Source organism: Wickerhamomyces anomalus, assembly GCF_001661255.1.
Source record: "Wickerhamomyces anomalus NRRL Y-366-8 unplaced genomic scaffold WICANscaffold_1, whole genome shotgun sequence".
NCBI classification, from domain to species: domain Eukaryota; kingdom Fungi; phylum Ascomycota; class Saccharomycetes; order Phaffomycetales; family Wickerhamomycetaceae; genus Hansenula; species Hansenula anomala.
In genome coordinates, this window is record NW_017567110.1 from 2,605,963 (window position 1) to 2,617,486 (window position 11,524).

The 11,524-nt window shown below is 35.4% G+C and overlaps 5 protein-coding genes across 5 annotated transcripts; 2 read left to right on the plus strand and 3 right to left on the minus strand.

The window, feature by feature from the left end:
* Positions 1–680: 680 nt before the first annotated feature.
* Positions 681–2,282, minus strand: SMA2 (Sma2p; the record flags this gene model as incomplete). The annotated part of the gene is made up of 1 exon (XM_019183057.1): positions 681–2,282. One exon carries the CDS (start codon positions 2,280–2,282, stop codon positions 681–683), a length of 1,602 nt encoding a protein of 533 aa, XP_019041912.1.
* Positions 2,283–3,541: 1,259 nt separating this feature from the next.
* Positions 3,542–6,329, plus strand: ORC1 (origin recognition complex subunit 1). The gene has a single exon (XM_019186152.1). It carries the CDS (start codon positions 3,983–3,985, stop codon positions 6,311–6,313), a length of 2,331 nt encoding a protein of 776 aa, XP_019041913.1. The 5' UTR covers positions 3,542–3,982; the 3' UTR covers positions 6,314–6,329.
* A 163-nt stretch (positions 6,330–6,492) lies between these two features.
* On the minus strand, positions 6,493–7,089 carry TEM1 (Ras family GTPase TEM1; the record flags this gene model as incomplete). Its single annotated transcript, XM_019182653.1, has 1 exon — positions 6,493–7,089. Exon 1 carries the CDS (start codon positions 7,072–7,074, stop codon positions 6,493–6,495), a length of 582 nt encoding a protein of 193 aa, XP_019041914.1. The 5' UTR covers positions 7,075–7,089.
* Positions 7,090–7,598: 509 nt separating this feature from the next.
* On the plus strand, positions 7,599–8,724 carry RPS1B (40S ribosomal protein eS1). The gene has a single exon (XM_019186153.1). The coding sequence runs from the start codon at positions 7,633–7,635 to the stop codon at positions 8,401–8,403; it is 771 nt and encodes a 256-aa protein (XP_019041915.1). The 5' UTR covers positions 7,599–7,632; the 3' UTR covers positions 8,404–8,724.
* Positions 8,692–10,736, minus strand: WICANDRAFT_88480 (IMPDH/GMPR family protein). Its single transcript, XM_019186154.1, has 2 exons — positions 10,241–10,736; positions 8,692–10,005 (listed from the first exon to the last, which is right to left on the minus strand). The coding sequence occupies exons 1-2, from the start codon at positions 10,692–10,694 to the stop codon at positions 8,891–8,893; spliced, it is 1,569 nt and encodes a 522-aa protein (XP_019041916.1). The 5' UTR covers positions 10,695–10,736; the 3' UTR covers positions 8,692–8,890.
* Between the last annotated feature and the right edge of the window lie 788 nt (positions 10,737–11,524).

An 11,524-nucleotide genomic window follows, 5' to 3' on the forward strand; every position in this document is an offset into this window, starting at 1 on the left:
CTCGCTGGCAAAAAAGGTACACAGCTAGACTTCAGTGGTGATTCGTAAACAATAATATCGTAAGTGAGCTTTACAAGCTCCATTTGGCTCATTTGATAAATGATTGTTTGTGCTTTTGAATTTAACTTTGGCTCAATTGGAGCTTGCTTGGTCCCTTAACCCTGCAGTTTTGTATGTCCTCTTTCACGATTGTGCCTTCATCGTTATTTTTCACAAAGCGCTTCCCTGCTTGTAATTAGCTGGGCTGGAGCGAGGATCAAACCGCAGTTACATGTAATAATAGCTATAGACGAGTGATCTACTAGGCAAATTACATTGGCTTCGTCGTCCAAATGTAATCGATATCCAAAAATAGGTCTTGAGTCATGAATGGCACTCAACGTTTATTCTTGTGATCGAGAGAGTTCAGCAGTTCAATGTCCCCATGCTCAACAAGCTCGAGGTGGACGTGTAATAGACATTAATTATAGCTGAACATTTGCAAATTAACCGGTTTTCATTGTCTACAAACAGCTTCAAATCGAAATTACCACCAGATCACCTGGAATAAAAGCTAAGACGACACAATTGATTAAGATTTTATTAGGCGTCATAGTCCACTACGCTTGGGGTCAATGAATGGAATCAATACATCAATTCATCTAGACAATACATAACAAACCAAACAAAGATTAAAGGGCTTAAAACATCCGTTTTCTAAACCCATTAGCCAAATAAATAACAAAACAACAGGTGAAAACTTCAAACACAAATGTAATCCATATAAAAGAGAAACCAGAAGCCCGATTGACATTTGCAATACCAACATTCTGCCCAACTTCTGATAGCCTTAAAATAAACTCAAAAGTCAATGAACAAATCAAAAACCCAGTGAATAAATTGAGAAATGATAAGCTCACCATTGAAATCAAGAACCATTTTTTAACTATATAGCTCTGTGACATGCTCAATCTTTTCAAAACAAATTTATACTTGAGAACCAGTAGCAATATTGCAAAAGCTAATAAGACACATCCTATGACAAACTGTGAAACCGTTAAGAACCCCAAGCCTTTACTAAACTTTTGTAACAAAATTGCATAGTCAATGTATTCAACTGAATGATTTTCCTTGTTTGTGAATTGATTAAATCCTGTGATGGCTAACTCATAAGCAATGGCAAAACTGTCACCCATTATATCAACATTAGTTCTAGTTAATTCACCCAATTGAACGCCTGCATCCCTAACAAACACTGATAAAAGGTCTAAACCAAAACTTTTCATGCAAAAATTTCTTCCTTTTCTTGAACTAATACGACAGTAACCCAAAAAGTTCAACTGATAAAGAGTATTCACTGAAAATGTATCAATTACTTTTTCCTGATAATAGGTATCAAGCCTACTATTAATCAAATCTAATTCACTTGAGGAATCACCGAAATCCATGGCCAAATACGTTAACACTTTCAACGCCTCCTTAACAGTAACTAACGCAGTTTTTGCTGCAGGTGACTTATCAGTAATCTGAACAGTCAATTGAGGGAAACATGCTCCATTCTTATGCTGGCAGGAAAATAATGGGAAGCTGCTAAATATTAAAGCACAAACAAGTGATAATATCAACAAAAATATTGCCATCAAATATTTCATGGGGCCTCTTTTATCTTTAAGCAACATTGAAAATGATTCCTTCTCAGTGTGAGGTTTATCCAATATTCCAGCATCACGAACATGATTAAACTCGTCTGTACTATCATTTTCTTTTTGATACAACTGTGAAATCACCTCATCAATACTATTTGATCTAGCCTCTAGTAGCTTAAGTCCCGTTAAATCTCTCTCAGTGGTATTGGGAGCCACATTCCCATTGATTGTTGAACTGTTATCTTTTAGAGAGCCGTCTTCTGTGAGGTTTGCAATCTCTTGATCAAATAGCAAATGTTCTGGATCTTGTAATATAAGAGGGTTACTAGTGGCATGATGAGGCAGTAGTGGTTCTGGTGAGTTGTAGCTGGATACTGGTGATTTGGGTTTAGCGCTTTTTCCAAAAAAAGACATGAAATCTTGCTTGTTGTTCAACAATTGTCTATATTTAGCTTGAAACCTACTTTCTCCATATATCTCGCTCAATTGTGTATCTGGTTCATTCTTTGTATCCACTTCTTTCTCATTGTCTTTTGATGATTGAGGAAAGACGGATGCCTCAATTAGTGGAAATTCTGGGTGGCTAGGAAGAGGAGCATTCTCTGATTCTCTGAGTATAGAGGCGTCAGCTTCTTCTGGATCTTGGTCATCTGACATCCCAATGGTTGATTGATTCTTTCAAAGGCTAGTTGAGCTTTCCATTTATCTTCTGACGTTTCTGGTTCTATTTTTGTTGACTTTAATTTCTCCGGGAAAATAAACTAGCCACAAAACCTATAAAATTACCACAAAGCCAACCCGTAACAATAAACAACAAATGCTAACGCATACCTAGGGCTAATATCTAAAGGTTCCAGACCGAAAGATCTTATCATTTGATTTCAACAGTATCTCTTCTTCATTTGTTAAAAAGTTTGAAGGTGACGGAGTTGTTTCATCGGATTCTTCAACTTCTGCAGTAGTGACTTTATCTTTCCCAAATTTAAATCTCTTTGTTGAAGTTTTTGCTGGCTTTGCAGTGGTGACTTCTGTTTCATCTTCATCCCTGGTGTTTTGTAAAAACATCTCCATTTGACTTTCAACGTCTTCATCATACTCAAGCGCTGGTGGCGCGCACCATGTTGGACCGCCCCATGAAGTCATAGATAGTAGCACCAGAGAGAAAATAACCCATAATAAACCAAAAAATGTTGTACCTAATTTCAAAGTGAATCCATATGGTGATAACTCTTGACGGATGCTTGACTTGAATTGTAGGTAAATGACAGTTGTGGATATACAGGCGATAGCACAAGTAATGAAAGATGCCAAAGATAGACCTGAACTTATATGACCTATCAATTTCGAAATATCTGTACCATCATTTTTGAAACTGTAGTAAGCCAGCAATAACCCAATCAGTGCAAGTTGTGAAACAGCAGTAAATATTAAAAGCTTAGGTCCTGCATATGCCATGTTTTCTCTTTTCTTCAAATATTCGATATATTTTTCATTACCACCTGTATCACCATAGGCGTATTCCAAAATAATTTCAAAATGACTTTGAGATAACAAACTTCTATAATCAAAAAAATATGAATTCACTGGATGTGAACAATATGTGGTTCTATTGGAAATCTTGAGAGAATATGAATCACCTGTCAAATAATTCCCTTGTATTTTATAAGAATATGAAGTACGGCACCAGCTATATAATGAGGATGTGATATAATCCGGTGCATTTTCAACCTGTTTTTCAGCATATTGGGACAAGATCAAGATTTCAGAGGATGTTAACCCAGCACCAAATTGATCATCCAGCAACTCGTTATGTGAAAAACTTTTTCTCATGGCACTGAACAGACCTTTTGAAACATCAATTTTTGAAGTGTCCAATCTGACAACATATATGGATTTTGGGTTGTTGTGGGCTCCTACTAGTAACACTATGATCAAGAGGATGCTAAGGAATGAGGATATGAGTCTAACTGCCTGTGTAACTCTAGATTTGGTGTCCATATTGAGGACCAGATCAAGCACGAAGGATTTGGCCTCCCTGACTTTAGCCCCTACCAGTTTACGCTGTGACATCTTAGCATTTGTCATAGTATCTGCTTCCTTCATCCTCATTCTAACGTACTAAATTTAAATCTGAGCATCTCTCCCATCAAAAGATCTGCTCCTAGTAGAAATCCGAGTTTCCATGGTGATCCCGCAATCTGCCCCGTGCAAAACCAGAAGGAGAAAAGAAAAATTGTAAACAACAAACAGGAGCGCGCGTTCAATCAACAAGTCAACTCAAAGCTATCTGAGCTCCGTATCCCTCTCAATTCACAAGAACCAAGAGTGATTTTTTGCTGAAGGTAATCAACAAAAGCATGGCAACTACTAAGCCAAAGTTTGCTGGGTGGAGTTTCTCGTTCGACGAGCCTCAAGCCGCTGATAAAGGTTCAAGAAGATCTAGAAGATCTGGTGCTAGTGATTCCAAATTAATCTTAAGAAGAGATGAAGATGGGTTGGAAATCAAAGGTGGTGATTCTATTTTGGTGAACGACCCTGATGGTGGATTGCCATTGGTCTGTTTGGTTAGAGATGCTCAAATGGGGACTGATGACTATATTGTGCTTAGAGGGTTGAACTATCTTAGAAGAAATGAAGTTGAAAATGCACCTAAAGAAACCATTCCCCAAGAATTGTTCCTAACTGGTGTTGATGATAGGCTTTATGTTGAAGATATTATTGAGAAGGCTAATGTTTTGAACCTAGAGGAATTCAACAGTATCGTTATTGATGATTCCAACCAGGACAATACATTTTTATGCCGCAGAGGTTATGACACATATTACAAAATCTATAGTGATTATGTGGATATAAAAACAATTCAAAAGGGTATGATCAAAGATGAGGCCAATGAAGTCGAGATTTTGAGAAATTCTTTTGTTAAATCTCTATATAAAGAGAAAAAAGCACTTTCAGCTTCACCAAAAAAGGAACCATCACCAAAGAAAGAGACAAGGCCTAGACCTGTGACGAAACATCCAAAACCATCTACTAGAAAGTATGGAGAGACTCCAACTAAAAACGAAGCAAGAAGAGGAAGATTAAAAGAACATGTTGTGTCAGACTTTGAGGATGATGATAAGGATGATGAGGATGATGATGTGTTGGAACAAATTGAACCTTTTACGAGCCATAAAGATAATACTTCATCCAGTAGCGATGAAGAAGAAAGTGAAAGTGAGAGTGAAGAGGATTTATTTTCTGATGATGATGAATTCAGACCAAACAAAAGAAAAAGAGGTCCATCAGGCGCTAAGTATCAATCTAAGCAAAAGAAGAAGCAGAAAAAGGTAAACATTGGTCCAGCTTCATTAGCTAAATTACAACAAGCTCAGGGTGTTGATCAAGCAAAAAATGGTGACCAACCAGCCTTACAAAAATTCAAATCTAGCCTTGAAGCCTCTGCTGAAGCTTCTAAAAGATCACTACCGTGCCGTGAAGAACAATTTGATCAATTATATTTAAGTATTGAAGCTGCTATTCAATCTGAAACTGGTACTTGTGTTTACATCAGTGGTACGCCAGGTACTGGGAAAACAGCTACTGTTCGTGAAGTCATTAGACAACTTTCTAAACAATTCAATAAAAATGGTGAGAACAAATTCAACTACTTGGAAATCAACGGTATGAAACTATTGTCTCCACAATCATCTTTTGAATTACTATGGAAAAAATTAAATGGTGAAAAAGTTACAGCTTCCAATATTCAAAAAGAATTGGACACTTATTTTGCTGAAGGTAAAACTGAAAGACCATTAGTTGTTTTGATGGATGAATTGGATCAAATTGCTACTAAAAATCAAAACGTTATGTACAACTTTTTCAATTGGCCAACATATGAAAAATCAAAATTGATTGTTATTGCAGTTGCAAATACTATGGATTTACCAGAACGTGTTTTAACAAACAAAGTATCATCAAGATTGGGTTTATCAAGAATACAATTCCCTGGTTATACACATGAAGATTTGAAACAAATCATTCAAGCAAGATTAGAAGTGTTTGATGATTCAGATATTGTCTTGACAAAGGATGCTATTGAATTTGCAGCTAGAAAAGTTGCAAGTGTTAGTGGTGATGCTAGACGTGCTTTAAAAATATGTCGTCGTGCTGTGGAGATAGCTGAAGCTGATTATCATTCTGCTGGTAGACCATCTGGTAATTCTGATAAACTAAATGTTCAAATTTTACATATCAATAAGGCAGTAAACGAAATCACTAATTCTCCTGTGTCCAAATACATCACTGATCTATCATTTGTTGGTAAATTATTATTAATTTCAATTTTAACAAGAAAGAGAAAATCCGGCTTAGCTGAAAATTCATTGGGTGATGTCATTGATGAAGTTAAACAAATTGTTACTATGAATTCTGCAAAGGATAAATCTAAATTTATCATTGAAGGTAAAACCATTTTGAACATTTTGTATGATGATTTTATTATTAGACCAAAAGGTTTTGCTTATGTTTTGAATGAATTGATTGATGCCGGGATTGTTCTTCAGCAGGATTTGAAATCTGAAAGACAATCACTGATTAAGTTGAACATTGCTGATGAAGAAATCACCTCAGTTTTTAAAAAGGAAAAATCACTACAATACTTTATAGATCTTGTGACATCTGAATTAGAAATTGAATATTGTGGCTAACTCACTAGGTATTTGCTCCACTAATTAGAGTAAGGTGGTGAGTTGATTATTATTGTTTGGTTTATATTTGAAATCTGTTTTTCTACTATTAATTTGGTTTTCCGTTATCTTCCCATTTATATAACTGCTTTGTACTATTATATTGTATCATTATTACTAATTTTATGCTAAATTGAATGTTATAGATCTTTGTAAAGCAGTATAGGTTCACCAACATTTGAAATCTCTGGGATGCTAATCTGAAGATCAAATGCACTGCATGTTAGAATCTTGAAAACTTTTTGAACATTAATTGAATTACTTGATGAAGTGAATATCAGACTTGATTTCATAGCCTTTGCATATTTCAAACTTTGAGAAGTCACTTCCTCTTGGTAGCTTTTTGGCATTTCTAAGAACAAATCATATTTGGTACCCACCAACATGGGTATAGCTGTTTTATTTTGAGCTCTAACAAGCTTAAACCATTCTTTAATACTTGAAAGCGTTTGTAATTTTGTTAAATCAAATAAAAATACGACTGCAACAGCACCATCTGTAGTTAACGGTAACATGTTTACAAATTCTTGAGCACCACCTAGATCGTAGACTGAAAACTTGATATCTGTTGTGCCTAATTCAATGCTTTTCTCCATGAAATTCACACCAAGGGTTTTTTTGTAATCTTCATCGAACGAATTGTTGACATATTTCACCATCAGAGAGGTCTTTCCAATCTGTGAATCACCAATCAGTGCAACTTTGACTTGAACTCTAGACATACTGTTGTTAGTGTTTCAGTTGACAAGTTAAGGAGAAGAATTTGTACTCACGCATGTCTAATTTGATGATTATGAAGAGGCGGCACTGGAGGTGTCGACATGGCTTAGCGACGTATATTGAGGGATGCTTAGCAGAATCCGGTTCCTTTATCAAATCAAAACATGGGACTTAGAATATCAATGTTTACGTTTTGTACGTAATCAGCTTAGGGTTTCCAAATGCGGTAATTCTCTAGTCACCTGATAAATAATGCTTGGTGTTCAGGTGTTCTTTAAAGCGTGACTGTGACTTCTCTCCCATCACAACAAAACATCCGGTACACCCACTCCCAGCACCACGCAAAAAACAGACGCTGCCAATTTTCACCACTGGCTGTTCTGGGTACGCGCCACACCATAGTGAACGCTTTTTTTTTGGGCCTTCGCTGTGTTTGGGTTTGGGCAGCGTACTACCGCTTGGAGCCTGGTCTCTCATAAAAATTTCAACACTCTTTTCATCAAAAGTTACAATACTACTATTGAAAGAAGAAGTACAACACACTTATTAATAACAACAAGATGGCTGTTGGTAAAAATAAGAGACTTTCCAAAGGTAAAAAAGGTCTTAAGAAGAGAGTTGTCGATCCATTCACCAGAAAAGAATGGTTTGATATCAAAGCTCCATCAACCTTTGAAAACAGAAACGTTGGTAAAACTTTAGTCAACAAATCAACTGGTTTGAAAAACGCAGCTGATGCTTTGAAAGGTCGTGTTGTTGAAGTTTCATTAGCTGATTTACAAGGTTCTGAAGATTACTCTTTCAGAAATGTTAAATTAAGAGTTGATGAAGTTCAAGGTAAAAACTTGTTGACCAACTTCCACGGTATGGATTTCACTTCAGATAAATTAAGATCATTAGTTAGAAAATGGCAAACTTTGATTGAAGCTAACGTTACTGTTAAAACTTCAGATGACTACGTTATCAGAGTTTTCGGTATTGCCTTCACCAAACGTCAAGCTAACCAAATCAAAAAAACCACTTATGCTCAATCATCTCACATCAGAGCTATCAGAAAAGAAATGGTTAACATCATCACCAAAGAAGTTCAAAACTCAACTTTAGCTCAATTAACCTCAAAATTGATTCCAGAAGTTATTGGTCGTGAAATGGAAAAAGCTACTAAAGGTATCTTCCCATTACAAAATGTTCACATCAGAAAAGTTAAATTATTAAAACAACCAAAATTCGATTTAGGTTCTTTATTAGCTTTACACGGTGAAGCTTCATCTGAAGAAAAAGGTAAAAAAGTTGCTGGTGGTTTCAAAGATGAAATTTTAGAAACTGTTTAAATTGACTTGAACTTATAACACAACAAAAAAAACTATTTGTAATTTCTTAGATTATTGACTGTAGTGATTTTGCATTGATTATCCTGGAATTGTATGTATCTAACTTTAAGTTTTACTATTATCAACTTTCCATTGTTCGAAACTTTTTTAATTTTTTGGTGCTTTCAGATCAATGATATACCAATTACCAACTTATTCTCAACTTAGGCGCTATCATCAATTGACCTTTCTCATCCAAATCGAACTCTCCCTACTTTTCACTACAATTAACACTTATCAATCGAAAACCCCAAACTATCTATTCTATTAGAAATTACAAATAAAAACACAAACTAAAACACCAAAAAATTCAATAATAATAATATATGTACAAGTCATTAAAGTCATGAAGAACTTTTATAACTTTTCACACATCAACAAACAAAAAAATGGACATAGAAAAAACACAAGATATGCTCAATATGATCTAGATGAATACTCAAACAACCTAGTTGAATAAACGTTTTTCATAAGAATGTAATGAATGAACACCACCTTCTAATTGTGATGATGGAGTTCTGTATTCAAATCTAACTTCACCGTCATTGGTTTGTTTTTTCAATTCTTCAACAGATTTAACACCAATATCTTGACAAGAATGTTGTAAACCATTGTACAAGTATGGAATATATTTCTTGATTGAACCTTTATCAACGACTGAACCTGAAACACCTTGAGCAACAAAGACAGCATCAGATTCTGAGAAATATCTTGAAGTGGAAGCATTACCTTGAACATCGGTTTTTTGCATAGCTTCAATAGAACCCATACCTCTGTAAGCTTTTAAACGTTTACCATCACGGTAAAAGTAATCACCTGGAGATTCAGTAGTACCAGCCAACATACCACCCATCATAACACAAGAAGCACCTAAGGCAACAGCTTTAGTGATATGACCAATGTTTTGGATACCACCATCAGCAATACATGGGACACCAAATTGGTTAGCAAATTGAGTGACACCATAAACAGCGGTACCTTGAGGTCTACCACAAGCCATAACTTCTTGAGTAATACAGATGGAACCTGAACCCATACCAATTCTTAAACCATCAGCACCTGCAGCGATTAAAGAAGCAGCTTGTTCTCTAGTAACAACGTTACCAGCGATAACTTGTAATTCTGGGAAAGTTTCCTTGATGTATTTGATCATATTCAATTGGAAAACAGAGTTACCTTGAGAAGAATCTAAAACAACAACGTCTAAACCAGCTTCAACCAATTTTTGTAAACGTTCTCTATCAGCATCTAAAGTACCAATAGCAGCACCACATAATAATTGTTTTGAAGTGGCGGATTTAGAAGCATTTGGATAGTTCAAGTTTTTTTGTAAATCAGTTCTTGATAATAAAGAAACCAAGTTACCTTCAGAGTCAACAATTGGTAATTTACCTTTTTTAGATTTTCTCAAGATTTCGTTAGCTTCTGATAAAGTAACACCTTTTTGACCAGTAACTAAATCAGTAGTCATAACATCAGAAACTTTTGAATCATCTTCTTCATGGAATTGAATATCACGAGAAGTTAAGATACCAACTAATTTACCTGGGACTTTACCACTTTCTATGAATGATTGTTAGTTTTCCAAAATCTTGATTATTATCTTGTTTTCCAATATTCCCAAAATGATTATTAATTGTCAGAATATAAATTGTTTCCCCACGATCGTTTGATCGTTATCGGTAGAACGAAAGTTATTAATTTAAGAAAATCATCATTGTAAATGTTAAAAAAAGATTGGGTGTTTCATAAATCATTTTGGGGAGATATGTTAGTGGAAAATGCTAAAAAAACTTACCAGTAACTGGGAAACCAGCAAAACCTAATTGTTGTTTCAAAGCTTTAACTTCACCAATGGTTTGGTTTGGACTTAAGACGATTGGATCGTTAATGAAACCATTTTCGTATTTCTTAACTTTCTTAACCATTTCAGCTTGATCTTCAGCGGTACAGTTATGATGAATAATACCAATACCACCTAATAAAGCCATATGAATAGCCATTTCAGATTCGGTGACAGTATCCATAGGAGATGAAACAAATGGAGTCTTTAAAGTGATTTTCTTGGTCAATTTTGATTCTAAAGAAACAACACTTGATGGGAAATCAATTTTACCTGGTAAAACTAACAAATCATTGTAAGTTAAACCACCTCTAGCAACAGAATCCATCAATTCATGGACACTTAAACCATCTTTACGGTCATAAGTTTTCAAGTGTTCTAAAGCGGTAGCTGGGTCTCTGAATGACATGTTGTTGATTGTGTGAGAGTTATAAGTATTGGGGCAGTTGCCAGATTGCCAGAAAAAGAGAAACTTTAGAAGTGGTTGAAGTTGATTATGGTGAAGTGTGTCTGTTTATATAGACGAAAAATTTTCCTGCAAAAAGTGTTGCACGCTGCACAAAAAAAAAATTTTAAAGAGCGATGAGATTTGAATAAGCAGGGAAAAGAAATCAGATGGGAGAATCGATGGAGTCGAGATTAGAGGTGCAAGTGGTTAGAAAGTGGTTATTTTGGGTTCTTTAACGTGTTCTTTGGGTGTGGTTTACCCCTGGATTGGAGCATTGTGTGTAATATTGTTTAGTGGATGGCTTATTAATGAACCTTCATTTTGACACTATAATCAGAGTCAAATCTATGGACTCGAGCTTATTATTATGATTGAGGTCTTGAGAATGCTTTGGATGCTGAATATCGTAGTAGAGATCACAGTATCATTATCTGATCCAACCCTAATCAAAATAGATATCGAATAAAGGCTAATAAGTATGATCGAGGAATATTTGTGTGCAGTTTGAGCTCAGTCGTTAAGCCTCTCGCAGAACCTCTGATAAAGATCTCTATTGCTCTGACCACAACAAGACCACAGTCAGCAAGTCTGCAAGAAACTAGAATTCAAATATTCCAACCAATTGCCTCTCAACAGCAAACATCTTTTCTCCTTGTAATTTTCAAATGATCTCCAATCATCAATTTGGACCTTATTCACAGCCTTTATTCTGTCTGCCATCGCTACTCGTGTCAGCTAGACCGTGTGTTTTTGAAAATTGTAAACAAATAAACATCTTGATTGTTTCCACA

What these genes read in the sequence shown, in the direction of transcription:
- ORC1 (XM_019186152.1), top strand. Translation starts at nt 3,983, where the DNA reads ATGGCAACTACTAAGCCAAAGTTTGCTGGGTGGAGTTTCTCGTTCGAC.
- RPS1B (XM_019186153.1), top strand. Translation starts at nt 7,633, where the DNA reads ATGGCTGTTGGTAAAAATAAGAGACTTTCCAAAGGTAAAAAAGGTCTT.
- WICANDRAFT_88480 (XM_019186154.1), bottom strand. Translation starts at nt 10,694, where the DNA reads ATGTCATTCAGAGACCCAGCTACCGCTTTAGAACACTTGAAAACTTAT. An exon ending in TGCTGGTTTCCCAGTTACTG is followed by an intron (nt 10,006 to 10,240) that starts GTAAGTTTTTTT and finishes AATCATTCATAG; the next exon opens with AAAGTGGTAAAGTCCCAGGT.